This window comes from Micromys minutus, assembly GCF_963924665.1.
Source record: "Micromys minutus genome assembly, chromosome: 7".
Classification (NCBI taxonomy): Eukaryota; Metazoa; Chordata; class Mammalia; order Rodentia; family Muridae; genus Micromys; species Micromys minutus.
In genome coordinates, this window is record NC_137976.1 from 37,970,092 (window position 1) to 37,988,280 (window position 18,189).

Here is an 18,189-nt window from a genome sequence, read left to right on the forward strand (position 1 = left end):
GTAGAAATATCTGAAGGAAGAAGGGGACCAGCAAAAGAGAACAGGGTAGGCAGGAGCAAGATGACCAAAGCACAATGATATAAGTGTAAAACAACACAGTGAAAGCTAGAGACGCGGCTCAGCGGTTAAAAGAACATATTTGCTTTCAGAGGACCAGAGTTAATTGGCCTTGGGCAGCTCACAACCACCTTTAACACCTCCAACACAACAAACACCTCTAGCCTCCATGGGCACCAGCATTCAACACATGTATGTGCACACGCACACACACACACACACACACACACACACACAAACAAAATTTAAATTAATCTTTAAAAACATGTCATAACAGGGCTGAAGAGATGGCTCGGTGGTTAAGAGCATTGACTGCTCTTCCAGAGGTCCTGAGTTCAGTTCCCTGAAATGACATGGTGGCTCACAACCATCCATAAGGGGATATGATGCCCTCTTCTGGTGTGTCTGAAGAAAGCACACAGTAAACTCACATAAATAAAATAAATAAATCTAAACATGTCAAAGCAAGGGTAATTATTTTATATGCTAGTAGGGAACAATTTTTAAAAATCACTAAGTAAATAATTTATTATGCTTTAGTAATGAAAAAGGAGAATAACAACAGAAAGAAAAAATAGTAAAGATTTCAACAGAAACATAATCTAGGAAAACAGTGCAAAAGATGAACTAGAAGTTTGTTACTTGAAAAGGTTATTTGACAAGTTTTTAAGTACCCTCAAGAAAACTAAGACAGTTGAAAATTAGAAAAATGAAGATATTACAACATATTTTAAAATTTTTAAAAAACATGAGAATATTACAAATTATATGCCCCAAATCAGAAAACTCTGGGGAAAAATTATAAATTCCTAAACATATACTAAGTCCCAAGACTTATTCATGGAGAATTAAACATGTTTAGACCAATAATGAACAATGAAATCTGATTAGTTATAAAAAACCTTTTCTATCAAAGAAAAGTCTAAAAGGCGATGGTGTCGCTACAAAACTCCATTCCCATAGGCAGTACAAAGCCAGCTGCGTCAGAACCCATGAGATTCCCAAAACAATATAGATTGTTGTCACCTCCCTTGGTTACCTTCCAGAACTTGAAGGTAAGACCCTATTATTGCTGAAGACACCACATACTTGAGATACAGGACTTGGAGAAATCCAGCTGGATATGACCTGAAAGCATCCTCCCTAAAAACCAGTTCTCATAGTATCTGAAGGTACTGTGCAAAACTGCCAAAGGGTTTGGCAATAGTCCTACCCAGATGTGAAATCTGTGAACCATAACAATGACCAACATGGCATGATTTCCCCAAGGGTCCAGTCAGAGACAGGGAGGCCATATAACACCAGAGATAAACAGATAATAAGAGACAAATGTAAAAACAGAAGCAATAGAAGCTAATTTGACTTGGCAATATCCGAACCCAGTTTTCCCACCACAGTAAATCCTGGATGCCCCAACACACCTATAAAGCAAAATTCAGTTCTAAATTCCCATTTTCTAAAGATGATAGAGGATTTTAAGAAGGACATTTTTTTAAAAACTCCCTTAAAGAAATAGAGAACAAAAGTAAAAAAGTAGAAGCCCTTAAGGAGGAAACACATAAATCCCTTAAAGAAATACAAGAAAAAATAATCAAACAGGTGAAGGAACTGAACAAAACTGTCCAGAGTATAAAAATGGAAATAAAAATATTAAAGAAAACACAAAGGGAGACAACCCGGGAGATGGAAAACCTAGGAAAGAGAACAGGACTCACAGAAGCAAGCATCACCAACAGAATATGAGTGATAGGAAAACCTCAGTGATAGAAGATACCATAGAAGACACTGACACAAGAGTCAAGGCAAATACAAAAAGCTCCTATCTCAAAACATTCAGGAAATCCAGGACACAATGAAAGACCAAACCTAACAATAATAGTTTGAGAGTGAAGATTTTCAACTCAAAGGGCCAGCAACAAAATTATAGTAGAAAACTTCCCTAAAATAAAGAAATAAATGCCCATAAACATACAAGAAGCCTACAAAAAAACCAAACAGATGTGACCACAAAAGAAATTCCTCTTGTCACATACTAATTAAACCACCAAATGCACAGAACAAATAAAGAATATTGACAATAGTAAGGGGAAAAAAATCAAGTAATATATAAAGGTAGACCTATCAGAATTACACCAAACTTCTCAATACAGATTCTAAGAGCCAGAATATACTGGGCAAATGTCATACTGACATTAAGAGAAGAAAAATGCCAGTCCAGGCTATTATATCCAGAAAAACTCTCAATTAAAATAGATGGAGAAACCAAGATAACAGAAGGAAAAATCCAACAAAAGAAGGAAAATTACATTCTGGAAAAAGCAAGAAAGTAATCTTCTTTCAACTAATTCAAAAGAAGATCACCACACAAATATAATTACATCTCTAACAACAAAAATAACAGGATACAACAATCATTGTTCCCTAATATCTCTCAACATCAATAGACTCAATTCGCTAATAAAAAGACATAGACTGAAAGACTAGATATGTATAAAGGACACAGCATTTTGCTGCATACAAAAAATGCACCTCAGTGACAAAGACAGACACTACCTCAGAGTAAAAAGCTGGGAAAAACCTTCCAAGCAAATAGTCCCAAGAAACAAGCTGGAGTAGCCATTCTAATATGCACAAAAATAGACTTCCAACCAAAAGCTATCAAAAACATAAGGAAGGACACTTCATGCCCAACAAAGGAAAAATCCACCAAGATGAACTCTCAATTCTAAATATCTATGCTCCAAATGCAAGTGCACATACATTCATAAAAGAAACTTTACTAAAGCTCAAAGAACACATTGCATCTCATATAATAATAGTGAGAGACTTCAATACCCCACTCATATCAATGGACAGATCATGGAAACAGAACCTGAACACAGACGCAGTGAAACTAGCAAAAAAAAGTTACGAACCAAAAGGATTTAACAGATATCTATAGAACGTTTCATCCTAAAACAAAAGCATAGGCCTTCTTCTCAGCACCTCATGCTACCTTATCCAAAACTGACCATATAGTCAGTCACAGAACAGGCCTCAACAGATATAAAATGACTGAAATAATCACATGCATCCTATCAGAACACCATGGACTAAGGTTAGTCTTCAATAACAACAAAAACGACAGAAAGCCCACATACACATGGATGCTGAAAAATGTTCTACTCAATGATAACTTGATCAAGGAAGAAATAAAGAAATTAAAGACTTTTTAGAATTTAATGAATATGAAGGCACAACATACCCAAAATTATGGGGCATAATGAAAGCAGTCCTAAGAAGGAAACTATAGATCTGAGTGCATTCAAAATAAAACTGGAGGGAGCATACACTAGTAGATTGACAGCACACCTGAAAACTTTAGAAGGAAGGAAATACATCCAAGAGGAGTAAACAGCATAAAATAATCAAACTCAGAGCTGAAATCAACCATAGAAACATAAAGAACTATACAAGGAATCAACAAAACCAGAAGATGGTTCTTTGAGAACGCAGGGATGGTTCAATATACAGAAATCCATCAACATAATTCACTATATTAAAAAATTCAAGGGAAAAAACCTACATCATCTCATTATATACTGAGAAAGCATTTTTCAAAATTCAACACCTCTTCATGTTAAAAGTTTTGGAAAGATAAGGACATCAAAGCCCATACCTAAACATAGTAAACGCAATATACAGCAAACCAGTACCCAACATCAAACTAAATCCTAACTAAAATCTATATTCATAGGAAACTAATTTATAATACCCAGAAGCTGAAAAGAACCCACATGTCCTTCAACAAAGGAATAGATACAGAAAATGTGGGACATTTACACAATGAAGTAACTCAGCCATTAAAAAATGACTTCATGAAATTTGCAGGCAAATGGATGGAACTAGAAAATATCCTCCTGCCAGCTAGAGTGGTGCACTCTGGGATCGGGTCCTTTGCTGCCCAGAGAGAAGGCAGGGTGACTGGCAACAAGACTCAGGACCCACCTGCACACGGCTGAGCCCCCAGAGAAGCCTTGGAAGCATTCTCCTACCTGAGCCCACGGTAAGCCCTCAGCCTGCCACACACACTCACCGGCTGTTTGGAAAGGGAACACCTGGTGATCTCCTGAGCAGATAGGGTGGTGAGCTGTGGGATCAGGTCCTCTCTGGCCCAGCGAGAAAGCCAGGTGACTGCCATCAGCCTCCAGCCCGCTGACAACTGAGACCCCTGAACAACCTTGCAAGTATTCTTCTGCCTGAGCCCACAGGGCAATTGCCACACACCCTTCAGGCTGTCCGGAGAGGGATAGCCTGGAGCTCCTGGAAGACAGCTAGAGTGGTACACTTTGGGATCCAGTCCTTTCCAGCCCCAAGAGAGGGCCAGGCAACAGCCATCAAGACTCAGGACCCACCTACACGTTGCTGAGCCCCCAGAAGAGTTTTACAAGAGCTCTTCCACACGAGCCCACGAAAACAAAACAGAGCCACTGCAATCAGAACTCACTACCTGCCTGCAAAAAAACAAACATCCAGAAGCAATTTCCTTCCTGAGCCTACGAGCCCTCAGATCCACACAAGAGAGGGCTCCAGTCAGAGACAACAAGAGCACCTATAATCACAGACAACAAGATAGCAAGAGAAAAGTGAAAGAACCTAGGCAATGGAAATCAAGACAACTTGGCAACATCAGAACCCAGCTCTCCCACCACAGCAAGTGGTGGATTGCCAAACACACCAGAAAAACAAGGCTTAGACTTAAAATCATACTTCATGATGATGATGGAGATCTTGGAGAAGTGCATAAATAACTCCCTTAAACAATTACAGGAGTACCAGAAGAAATCACTCAAAGAACTACAGGAAAACACAACCAAACAGATAAAAGAATTGAAAACGGAAATAGAAACAATAAAGAAAACAAAAAAAGAGACAACCCTGGAGAGGGCAAACCAAAAAAAGAAATCAGGAGTCACAGATGCGAGCATCACCAACAGACTACAAGAGATGCAATAGAGGATTTAAGGCCCCTTAGACAACATAGAAAGCATTCACACAACAGTCCAAGAAAATGCAAAAATAAAAAAGCTCCTAACCCAAAATGTCCAGGATATCCAGGAAACAATGAGAAGACCAAACTTAAGGATAATAGGTGTAGAAGAGGGCAAAGACTCCCAACTAAAAGGCACAGTAAATATCCTCAACAAACTCATAGAAGAAAACTTCCCTGCCCTTAAGAACAAGATGACCATGAACATACAGGAAGCTACAGAACTCCAAATAAATTGGACCAGAAAAGAAACTCCTCCTGACACATAATAATGAAAACACTGAATATTCGAAACAAAGAAAGAATCCTAAAAGCTGTAAGGGGAAAAAGGACAAGTAACATATGAAGGCAGACCTATCAGAATTACACCAGACTTCTCAACAGAGATTATGAAAGCTAGAAGATCCTGGACAGACATCATACAGACCCTAAGAGAACACAAATGCCAGCCCAGGTTACTATATCCAGCAAAACTCTCAATAACCATAGATGGAGAAACCAAGATATTCAAAGACAAACCCAAATTTGCACAATATCTGTTCAGAAATCCAGCCCTACAAAGGATGATTGATAGAAAAAAAACTAACCTAAGGAAGGAAACTACACGCAAGAAACAAAAAAGTAGAAAAGCACACAAAAATAAGTCTACCTCTAACAACAAAAATAACAGGAAAAAAATCACTATTCCATAATTTCTCTTAACATTAAGGGACTCAATTCCCCAATAAAAAGACATAGACTATCAGACTGGATATGTAAACAGGATCAAGAATTTTGCTGCATACAGGAAACTCAGACAAAGACAGACACTACCTCAGAGTAAAAGGCTCACACTAGTCAGAATGGCTAAGATAAAAACCTCAGATACTGTCAAGGATGCGGAGAAAAAGGAACACTTCTCCACTGTTGGTGGAGTTGTAAGCTGATACAACCAACCACTCTGGAAATCAGTCTGGTGGTTCCTCAGAAAATTGGACATAGTACTACCTGAAGACCCAGCTATTCCACTTTTGGGCCCCAAAGATGCTCCAACATATAATAAGGACACATGCGCCACCATGTTCATAGCAGCCTTATTTATAATAGCCAGATGCTGGTTAGAACCCAGATGTCCTTCAACCGTGGAATGAATACAGAAATTGTGGTACGTTTACACAATTATTAGAAATAATGACTTTATGAAATTCCTAGGCAAATGGATGAAACTAAATATCATCCTGAGTGAGATAACCCAGTCACAAAAGAACACACATGATATGCAGTCACTGACAGTTGGATACTAGCCCCAGAAAGCTCTGAACCCAAGAAATAATTCACAGACCTTATGAAGCTCAAAAAGAAGGCCAAAATGCAAAAGCCTCAGTCCTTCTTAGAAAAAAAAAATCGTGTATTTGTCATTTAGCATTATGTAACAAATTTTGTGAGCTGTAATAGTATTTTATAAAATAAGGAATGTACATAAAGAAAATATCCAACATAAAAAAGAGGAAACTTTTTCTTATGCTCAAGAATCAGAAAACAAGCCATCATTTAGTTGCTGGAAACTGAACTTAGGACCTCTAGAAGAGCAGCCAGTGTTACTGATCAGCACCTCACCAGCCCTATATTATATGTGCAGGAAGTTTTCACATGTAATATTCAATTTTAATTTAATGAGGTTGGGAGATATTCTTCCAGAAGAACAGGGTTTCATTCCTAGTATTCACATAGCAGCTTACAACCAACTGTAAATCCAATTCCAGGGAATGCAACACCCTCTTCTCGTCTCCATGGATACCACACACAGGGTACAAAAATATATACTGGCAAAATTTCCATATGTATAAAGATAAAATAGAAATCTCTAAATGACTAAAAATTTTGCGAAACAGTAAGTACATCAAAAATTAATTCCTTTTTTACAGTTCAAAAAAATTAAGCTCAATGTTAAATGCCGTAGACATTAATAACCTAGATGTACAATTTCAAATGCATTGAGTTTCATAAAGATAAACATGGTCCAGCATCTCTCCTTAAGTTAGATGCTTCAATATACTAGAGTAGGGAAAACAAACACATAAAATATGATAAAATAATATGATAAATGCACTGCTCTTTTTAAACTCATTCTCTTTTTTAATTATCTATGTTATTATTCATGTGAGTCTACTGTCACTGATATACCAAAAAGGACAACAAATACTATTACAGATGGTTATGAGCCACCATGTGGTTACTGGGAATTGAACTCAGGACCTCAAAAAGAGCAGTCAGTGCTCTTAACCATGAACCATCTCTCTACCCCACCCCACCCCACCCCACCCCACCCCCATATATGTACTTCTTAAATCTCTAATTACATATCCAATCTATTGTCTGGGTAATAATACTGAAGTTCTTTTAAATTAATTTTTAGTTATATTTATCTTATGTGGTAAGCATTTTGCCTTTATGTATATATGTGTGCCTGGTATTCACAATGGTCAGGAGAGGGCATCTGATCCCTGGAGACTGGAGTTATGGATGGCTGTGAGCTATCATGTGGTTGCTGGGAACTGAATCCAGGTCTGCTTGAAAAAAAAAAAAAAGCAGCTGGTGCTCTAAACACTGAACCTCCTCTCAAGTCCATCACTGACATTTTTGTGAAGAAGAGAAATTTTAAAGACTTTCATAGCTAGCTTTAACTGTCAACCTGATGTAAGCTAGAATCATACGGCAACAGTCTCAGTGAAGAGCTGTCTACTCTGGCTTAGCCTGTAAGCATATCTGTGGCAGATGATCTTAAATGTGTTTGCTGCCTTAGGCAGTTACACACAGGCAGGGAGTCCTGTGCTATGCATGAACACACATGCATTACTTCTCTCTGGTCTTGACTGTGGATATGGTGTAACAAGCTGCTTCAAGCTCCTGTCACTGTGACTTACCCACAATAACAGACATAACCTGGAATTATGAACCAAAATAAAACATATTCCCATAAGTAGCTCTTTGCCAGAATATTGTCACAAAAAAACAGAAAGGAGTAGGAGTAGAACAGAAACCTAATTACATAAATTATCTTTGATACTTCATGAATAAGAACACAGATGTGAAAATTTCGAAAGTCTGGAAGAAATAAAAAGTTTTAGAAGATACTTGTTAGAAATGTTACCAACTTTGTTACAAACCTTTAAAAGGAGAACTGTCTGTTTAAGATTTATGGTGAAAATATAAACTTGAAGAGGACAGTTGGGGAGCTGGGGACATTAAGACCAGAACAACAGACATAATATGCAGTCACTGATATTGGGATGCTAACCCCAGAGGCTTGCACTCACCCAGAAACAACTCACAGACTGTATGAAGTCCAAGAAATAAAGAAAACAAAAAATATATATATATTTACAAAACAAGAAGACTTTGACTATTTCCATGTTGCGTTTTGTTTTGCATGTACTTTACGCTCATTGTAACTATTAGGTTTTCAATGCATACTGTCAAGCCCTTGAAAAAATCAAGTACTGACTAAAAAATATATTCACATAGTTTTATGTAAAAATTATTTTAATATCTGAAAAAACAGTACTGACAAAAATATATAATTTTAAGCAAAAAATGTTTAAAATCTGTACATTTGTCTTTGCTTTGTAAAATAAAGTCGTTTTTTTTTAAAAAAAAAAAAAAGACCAGAACAAATTGTCACTAAAATAAAAGCTCTAAATTACACAGACTGGAAGCAGAAAATAGTGTTTAGTAAATGAATGTTTAAAAATCCAGAAGTTGAACCATCTGAATCCTACTGGCTGGGCTGGCCCAAAGAAAGATGCTCAAGCACCCAGTCTGGTCTCTATGGCCTGGGGAGGCTGGAAGAAATTCATCCAAATGCCCACCAAGCCAGGTCAGCCTGGCACAGCCAGAAGAAAGACACCCAAAAGTTTGCCTCAGGTGCCACGTTGTTATGAGAGAATATCTAATGGGAAAGAACATGAAGCAGAGAGGGTCATATACTGTACATAAAGGTGGAACTGGACACTCAATGGTGGTAAGAACAGGCGATTATGAAGAGACTGGGGTGAGGTCCTGGCCAAGGACCAAGTCTGGGACCATGTTCCAGCTGCATGAGAGGTCTGTGTTGATACCTGAGGCTGGCATTACCACAAAAGGCTAAGCACATGTTTGTAGTCTGGGCTGCCACAAGAGACATATGGATATCTGAGGGTCGTGTTGAATGGCCTGCACTGCCACCTAAGCCCACTGGAACATCTGGGCTCATGCTGTTGCCAGGGGCCACATCTGGGTCCATGGTGCTATTACTATCACAGACAGGGTCTATGTTGATGCCCCAGTCCCATGTTACCACCAAAAGCCATGCAGAAAAGAACTACCTCCCAGCCATCTGCTGAAGAGTCTTCTCCTGGCTTTCAGATCAAGATATAGAACCCTTGGCTCCTTCTCCAACATCAAGTTGGCCTGGATGCTACCATGCTTCCTGCCATGATAATAGACTGAATTTCTGAAACTAAGCCAGCCACAATTAAATGTTTGCCTTTATATGAGTTGTCTTGGTCATGGTGTCTCTTCACAGCAATTAAACCCTAAGACATCAGACCTGAGAGCAACAGAGTAAGAGAGCTGACTCTGCCACTTGCTAGCTACAGCACTGGCTGGGTGAGCTACCTGGAACAGTACTGAAGAGCTTACCCTGGTGGTGCTGTGCAGAAGAGCTTGAGGGTAACCAACTCAGCTCTTCCTAAGCCCAGATCCAGAGCTATGAGTTGGCCCACCCAACATCTACCCCATCTAAGTACTGGATGTATGACAATGGCTAGTCATACATGTCCAAAACTCCAAAGCTGTAGGATCTCTATGGCACAGGGTAACAACAGGATATTCAAGAGGAGTCCTGGTGAGGATCCAGTATTGATAGTGTAGCATAAGCAAGAGGCCTCAAATGAGAACAATGACTCATGGCAATGAACATTCCCAAGGAAAGATATATAGACAAAAGTGTGTACTGTGACACACTACAGCTTCCATGACAATATATTTGGTTTGTTTGTTTGTTTGTTTTTTTAGGGGTTGCTGTTTTCTTCTTTTCTTTTTTCTTGTCTTTTTGGGGTAGGTTGCAAGGGCAGGAAGTGGCTATGCAGAAACAGGGTAGGATTTGGGTTCATGTTGTGGAATTCACAAAGAATCAATAAAGTTTTTAAAAATCTGGAAGTCAAACTTGGTGGTATACACACAGAGTAAGCATAGCACTTGCAAGAAGGCAAAGGATCACAAGTCTAAAACTACACAGCTGGGCTACAAAGCAAAAATTCTCTCATCAAAATTCAACAGAATTTATTAGTACTTGAGCGCCTTCTAACTTTTTTCACAAATTATTTCTTAGTTTTTCTAGACCCTCCACTTAGTTCCTGAAACCAAGTGATTTAAGATTTATTTTTAAGTAGTACAGTAAGCTGGCAGGAGCCTGATATGAATGCCTCCTCAAAGGCTCTGCCAGAGCCATACTGATACAGGGGAGGATCCTTGCAGCTAACCATTGGACTGAGCACGGGAAACCCAATGGAGGAGCCAGAAAAAAGACTGAAGGAGCTGAAAGGGTTTGCAATCACATAGTAAGAACAATATTATCAACCAACCAACCCCTCCTCCCCCAGAGCTCCCAGGAACTAAAACACCAACCAATGAGTTTGCACGGAGAGACCCATGGCTCCAGGTGCATATGCAGCAGAGGATAGCATTCTCTAGCATCAATGGGAGGAAAAGGTTCATTTTCCCAGTGTAGAGGAACGCCAAGGCACTGAGGTGGGAGTGGGTGGTTGGGAGTGGGAGCACCTTCATGGAAGCAAAGGGAGGGGGGATGAGAGTAGGGGGAAAGGGGATAACATTTGAAATGTAAATACAGAAAATACCCAATAAAAAAATAATGTAAAAAACCAGTACAGTAAGCTACATTTGTTTACAAACCATTCTTGTCATTAGTATATCTAGCTATTTGTTCAATAAATATTTATTAAAGCACTAAATACCAGGTTCAGTTTTCCTAGTATAAACACAGTGGGTAAAAATTGATGGATGATGGACGGACAGATGGATGGTGGGTAGATGGATTATGGATGGATGGTGGGTGGATTATGGATGGATGGTGGGTAGATTATGGATGGATGGTGGGTGGCTGGATGGATGATACATGGGTGGAGTCACAAAGAAATCAGCAGACAGATGAGTGGAAAAATATGCAGGAATAGAAAAGAAGGGAGAAACAGAATGATTTCAACTATACCAGAAAAATAGGTGTGAAAACTAAAACAGGTAACTAAGTCTCATTCAGTTTTTGTGTGGTCCCCACATTTTTCCCCATTGCTGGGGTATGGGAACACCGCTTGGGCAGGCGAAATGCAGAGACGCTAGACTGCATTTACCCCATGCCTGTGTTGGGTGACAAATTTGAGGGATGTCCCCATATACCACTTAGGGTGGGAAAATGCAGCCTAAGATCCGGGAGCCAAAGCTGGGTTCCCTAATTCCTGGGCATCCAGTTGCTGCTGGAATCCATGCAAAGAAGGCTGAAACAGGGTTGGAGGTCCACAGACCTACAATGCCTACATTGAGGAGCCCAGGCTCTGGGACATCAGAGAAGACATGCAGGCTGAGCAGGAAGGGGCAGGGTTGGGTAATGGGAACTTCAGCTTAGCTCATCAGCAATTGTCCTTAACTTAGCAGTGACTGTCTGAGAGTGCAGAGGGACCTTCTGCAGAAGACTCAGACAGTGAAGTTCTGTGGACAAAGGCTTCTTCCATGTTCCTCATGACGGTTCTTAATGAAAGAGACAATCTTTGCTTCCAAACTATTTATTGATTGTTCATTGTGGAAAACAGGTGCATATCACCTCCTCAGGGTAGACCAGAGATTAAATAGCTTTTGCAGGAAGGAATGTCGAGGAAGGGAAGCTTATTGGCTAAACCCTCATGGCCTCTAGATACTCATTAGCATGGAGAACTCTGTTCTGATCTATGTGACCATAGACCATGTTCCTATGTAGGAAGTGTGGTCACATGACAGGAACCTGGTCAGAAGCAGATGAAGCTCCTACTGTCCTCTCAGAGGCACCAGGGCTTCCAAACCACTCAACCTTATCCAGTTTCCTGGCATGGTCCACTGTCCTACAACCCTTTTTTTAAATATATATATAAAGGAGAGGTGTCACTGGAGTGACTGTCTCTTATGTTATTTGTAGTGAAAATTCTGGGTGGGGTGGGGTGTAAGCACCAAATTAAAGCACAACTTAAGCCAGAAAGGTAATGAGGGGTGGGGGCTAGCAAGACAAGGGGTTATTGAACCAATTAATTGTTCAGTGGTTTGAAATTGAGAGTTAGTTTGTACAGTCTGTGAGGATTTTAACATCGGTTTAAAACATTTGATTTATCTACATAAACATAATGTTTTTCTAACTATCATGTAAATTTCCCCAAGTTCTGTAGTGTTTGATTTTAGCAAGAGAGTTTATCTGTCGATGGAAGGTCCCAAGGCTGTCAAGACTGCTTGTCTCAGAAGTCTTTAGTCACACTGTGTCTGGACAACAGCAGCTTTATTGCTCCAGGCAGGTCTGAGGAGATGGCTGGTCAGTGTCTGGCCTGTGGTTGTAGCACTGTCTTTTCCCTTTTGTAGAGAAGCCCGTAGAATAATCACAACAGGGGAGCAGAACCCCAGCAGAGGATGTCTACACAGGGTGGGTAATGTGTCTGAACCTTTTGCTTGGGAGCACATCATGGTCTATTGTTAATGATCCTAGAAAAAAAGCAAGGGTGCTTGAGGAATTTAGTCCTGGAAGTCATCCTTTAAGTGGGGAGTTACCTGTGTTATATTAAGAAAAGCAGAGGGAAGAATTGAACATCTGATTTAGATGACTGAGGAAGAAAATATCATGTTAATTATGTACTGGGATAGGCAGTAACAGCTTGTCTGTAAAAGGAAATTGGTTGTTAATTAAGGACTAAATAATGGTTATTTATGTAGTTGGTTTGACCTGTGGGAGTATATTAAATATGATTTTTAAAGTTTAAAAGAAATTTTAGGACAATTTTAGTTTAGAAGGCAAGAATATTGTTTCAGGTGTTCCTGTTAGGGAGAAAAATAAACATTTAAATAAACATTAAATATTAAATTAAATAATAATTTAAATAAGCAGCATAGAAATTGTAGATTAAAAGGCCCGTACATTGTTTTAGGTGCTCCTGCTAGGAAAAGAACAAGCATTTAAACAAAAGAACATGGAAATTTTGGGTTAAGCGTTTTAGATGTGCAGTTTTTGTTGTAGTTGATTTTGTTTCTGCTTTTTTTCTTTTTCTTTTTCTTTTTTTTTTTCCAAATTCTCAGCAGCGGGATCTTATCTGTTGCCCTGGCTTGGCAGGCTCTTTTTGCCTAGGTGGAGGGGTAGGGGCCTGCTCTGCCAGGCCGTGGCTGTAACTGTCTGCTCTAGCAGGCATGACCCTTTTTCTCCCCAGGTGATTTTTCTTGGCTGGTATTGCTAGAAGACAGGTGGAGGAGGGGTGTTTGTTTTACACCCTAAAAGTAGAGTAGAAAGAAAAGCATAGAAACTTGGAGGCACCATTATCAGCAGTCGGAGGGAGTAGGGAGCAGCCAGGGAGGACCAGAGGTTTTGTTAATGGTCCACCGGACCATCTGGATTTAGATGGGGGTCAATGCAATAGCTACGCCCGAAACAAAAGTGGGAAGAAGTGTCTGTCTTTAGAGTGGGGAGGCTTGGGGCTTTGGAACTAGTGCCAGGAGTTGCTCATAGTCTGTTTAATCTGGAGTTCCGATATGGGTCTGAGTGTGTTATCAGCTGGTTATGTCCCACATTGTAGGTGCCAGATGTGGTTCCGAATTTCACCGCTAGGGTGTGGCAACGCCACTGGGCAGACAAAACGCAGTGATGCTATACTGCAATTACCCTCTGCCCGCTGTCGGATGATGGACTTAAGGAAAGCACCAATACCCCCCTCAGGGTAAGGGAAAACACAGCCTAAGATGTGGGAGGCCAAAGGTATGGTTCCCTGACTCCCGGGCGTCCAGTCACCACTACTCCACTCAGAACACCGGGTCGGGGGTCCATGGGCCTGCAAAGAGGTGCCTGAGTCGGGGGCTCCCAAACTCATGGCATCCAGATGCCACTGGGTTTCGAGGAGTTGGAAGTAAAGGGGGTCTGAGGGCTGAGGACAAGCCAGGGCTGGGAGAAATGGAGAACTCCGGCTAACTCAGCAGTGGCAAGTCCAGAAGCTCGAAGGGGCCTTCCGCAGAGGACAGACGGTGAAGTTCTTTGGACACAGGCTTCCTCCATGCTCCTCACAGCAGTTCTTGATGAAAGAGACAGTCCTTGCTTCCAAGCTGTTTGATTGTTCACCATGAAAAATGAATCCATACCACCCCATCAGGGTAGACCAGAGATTAAACAGCTTTTGCAGGAAGAAATGTCTGGGAAGGGAGGCTTATTGGCTAAAACCCTCATGGCCTTATTAGCATGTTCCTATGTAGGAAGTGTAGTCATTGACAGAGACCTGGTCAGGAGCAGCTGTCCTCTCAGAGGTTCCGGGGCTTCCTGGTCAGGAGCAGCTGTCCTCTCAGAGGTTCCATGCTCACTGCCCCACATGTTTGCATCAATTTTCCCAAAATAAAATAGACTTTTGATTCTGATTACAAGCCATAAACTGCTGCTTCCATAAGACACCCTATGGGTGAAAGTCACACAAGCCATTAAAGCACATTTGTTTTATATTAACAGTAACACAATAACATATCTGGAAGGAAAGATAAGGTACATGAGAATAAATATATATATTTAGTAAAGTTATCACTAGACATACCTTTCAGATAAAAAGCTCTTGTGATGATTTACATTCTGACAAGACTCTAAGCTGCCATCAGATGAAGAAGGTTGCTCTGATTTCAGGTTGGCTGTATCACTCAAACTGGCCTCAGTTACAGATGGGATCTTTAAGTATTTTCTTCCTAATTCTGTTTGCCGGATATCCGTCAATAAAACTCTGGGTATCCTGCCACATAAAATAACAAACACTGTACTGAACTAGCGTTTTCATGTAGAGGAGGAGAAAAAGAAAAGGGAAAAACATACCCCATAAAGTTGAATTTTCCAATATTCACGTCAGTGCAAGTAAGCTCTATGAGAATTGTAACATTCAGGTAATCAGCACACGAATACTCAAAACTACGGGTAGATACAATCTTGTTTCTAAAAGTACTTGTTTCTTACAAACTACAGGACAGATGAGACTATAATGTCTTTACCAACAGATGCTATAGCAGTACTTAAAATCTAACTACTTTTCTCAAAAAATAAAAAACCTTTTTCTTTTCCAGTATATATTAAAAACACATATCACCACAAACCAAACCATGAAATGTATATTTTTATTTAGGAGAAAGACTCTTGATAAGTAACTAAGCACTCATCAAATGACAAATGCTTATTCCAACAAGAAAGCCATCATTCAGATTACATCCACGGTAATTCTGGATCCCACAAGTGAAGCAGCACATATACGTGTGGTACTGCCGCATATACATAGTATACGTATACGTATACATATACGTGCAGTCATACAATAGCATTGGATAAAGCTCTAGAGATTTATAGTGTAGTTATAAGTAGTTAAACTTCCTAAACTGGTGGAATCTATATCAGATATACGATTATATGTCATGTATCTTTATGATCAAAAGCGGTAACATAATCTGCCTGGTTACTCATCTTCTGTTCTGAACAAGTGATACATTGCCACACTACAAAGATGCCTTTAAAACTATTTTTGTCTTGCATGTGCCAGAACCAGGGTTTGACTCCAGCATGATAGGAGGAGGAGGAGGAATATTCGACCCTATTGACTTGTTCTAGCAAACTGTTTTCATTCGTGGGGATGGGGGTGTCTTTTTTAAGTTTTGCTACTATATTTTTAAAATATTAATTTAGTAATTTTACTTGTGAATGTGTGGAAAGTTAGAAAGGATCTCAGATGCCCTAGAACTGGAGTTATAGATGGCTGTAAACTACTTGGTACTAGGAACAAAACCTGGGTCCTCTGCAAGAGCATCCCGTGTTCTTACTTGCTAAGCCTTCACTCTAAGCGCAACTACTCCTTTGTTTTGTTTTGTTTTGTTTTGTTTTGTTTTAAACAGGTTCTCACTAGGTTGTATAAGCTAGCCCACAATTCGTAGATTACTCAACTCTGCTTTAGCCTCTCCAGGAACTGGCATAGAGTCCAGGTGTTTGCTACCAAGCTTGAACAGTTATTATCATTCTTTAAAGTGTTCTTGCTTCTCCTTTATTGGATACCCCAAGACACTACCTGCCCTTGGGGGTTGGAGGAAGTAGGTGAGAAATGCTGCAGCAAGCTCATCTGAACCTGCTGCAATTCCTTTAATACCCTTCACCTGAGCCCCATTGGTCTTTTAAACAGCAGTTCCCGATTGGCTGGTATTGCTGTGTTAGCAATTCTTGGTCTTCAATTAGGATCTTGAAGGTCTCCAAGGCTGTCAATGAGTTCAAGGTATATCCCAGCACGTCCCTAATACTTCACTTTCCAACTAGAAAACACTCTATGACTATGTGGAAAATGATACAAAATAAAGAATAAATAGAATACCAAAGGTTAATAAACTAATTAATGTATAAAATAGTATAGTAAAGTCCAATTCCTATTTTACTGCAGGAGGAAAAGCATTATGGTTGAGAAGGATGAAGAGGTCATGAGAAGCACATGGCACAGGGATTATGGCACAGGCTGTGGATCCTCACCAGGAAGGATCTGACTCCACCACCACACAGCGCCTGCTTTAGTTACTTACCATAATTTCTGTTTCTTAGCTCTACTATGGGAAGGGTACCTACCTTCCACAATGAGAATTAAACAACAATAAACAAACAGATTTAAAGCAGTTAGCACAGTCACTAGCATGTACTATATCCAAAGTAAATGCAAGCCTGATTGAATTTTTATATTCCTGGAGTCTTGCTTGGTGCTAATTTTGGTTAACTATTAGACTCTGCAATCTTGTTGAAAATCCAATCTTTTGAAAAGTAAGTGTAACTTCACACCTAGCAATGACTATGGTTTTATACTCAGTTCTTCAGAATTGACAGCCTTTGTCTAATACCTTCTGTCACATATGGATAAAATCCACTTTGGATACCTTAGGAGAAAAGCTTTGTGTGATGCCCTTACAGATCTTTAAGGTAACCTGAATCCTCCGTGGCGAGATTGTCTTTGGAACTACACATCTGTTCCTGTGGTATCTGTAGTATCTGTACTGGGCTATATTACCTAGTATTTCAGAGGTTCTCAAGTTTTACAATCTATCTCAATCCAGAATCCAGAAATGAAAGTTAACATGTCATATGCTATATCCAATTATGCATCCTAAATACATAAATGTTATTGGTAAATAATATGAAATAACTATAAAATTACATTTCAGAATATCAAAAAATATACCAAACCAAAGCAGAAATGAATCCTGAAAAGCAAGACAGCAAAAGTGTATTAGAAAAGCTGTGCCTTTTCTTATGGCTCCAATGTAGGCTTATCCTTTCAGAACGTCTGTTACAGACGTTTGGCTTAAGTATGGAGAGATAGCTCAGTGGTTAAGAGCACTGACTGCTCTTCCAGGTCCTGAGTTCAATTCCCAGCAACCACATGGTGGCTCACAACCATCCATAACGGGGTCTGATGCCCTCTTCTGGTGTGTCTGAAGACAGCCACAGTATACTCATATACATTAAATAAATAGGAAAAAAGTACAGCAAGGTAAGAATAAGGTAAAAATATGGGGAGACATTGAAAAACTAATGACATATCAATATACAAGTCATCTCAAGAGCCATTTCCAATAAAGTATATTGAATACTTGTAATTATGCCTCTTAATATAGCTGCAATATAGAAAGTTGCAATGCTAATCCAGTTTCATTTTTGTGAAATTTATGTTAATATTATCTTAAAAGTATAGTATGTTGCATTTTTAAGAAGGATATCATAATCCACTCCTGATGACATAATTCAAACTACACCTTCTAAATCAACATCTTAAAGTATGAAAAAATTGTTAGTTTTTCCTTTTTTATTT

General features: G+C 39.5%; 1 protein-coding gene across 4 annotated transcripts in view; it reads right to left on the reverse strand.

The window, feature by feature from the left end:
* Positions 1 to 18,189, reverse strand: part of SENP7 (SUMO specific peptidase 7) — a 111,221-nt gene that overhangs the window by 55,164 nt on the left and 37,868 nt on the right. For 3 of the 4 annotated variants that reach the window (XM_080918653.1, XM_080918655.1, XM_080918652.1), the window contains one exon: positions 14,914 to 15,102. The exons of the other annotated variant lie outside the window; for it this stretch is intronic. In XM_080918653.1, coding sequence (XP_080774779.1) covers positions 14,914 to 15,102 — 189 coding nt within the window. The remainder of the gene's footprint in view (positions 1 to 14,913; positions 15,103 to 18,189) is intronic. 4 annotated transcript variants of the gene reach the window in all.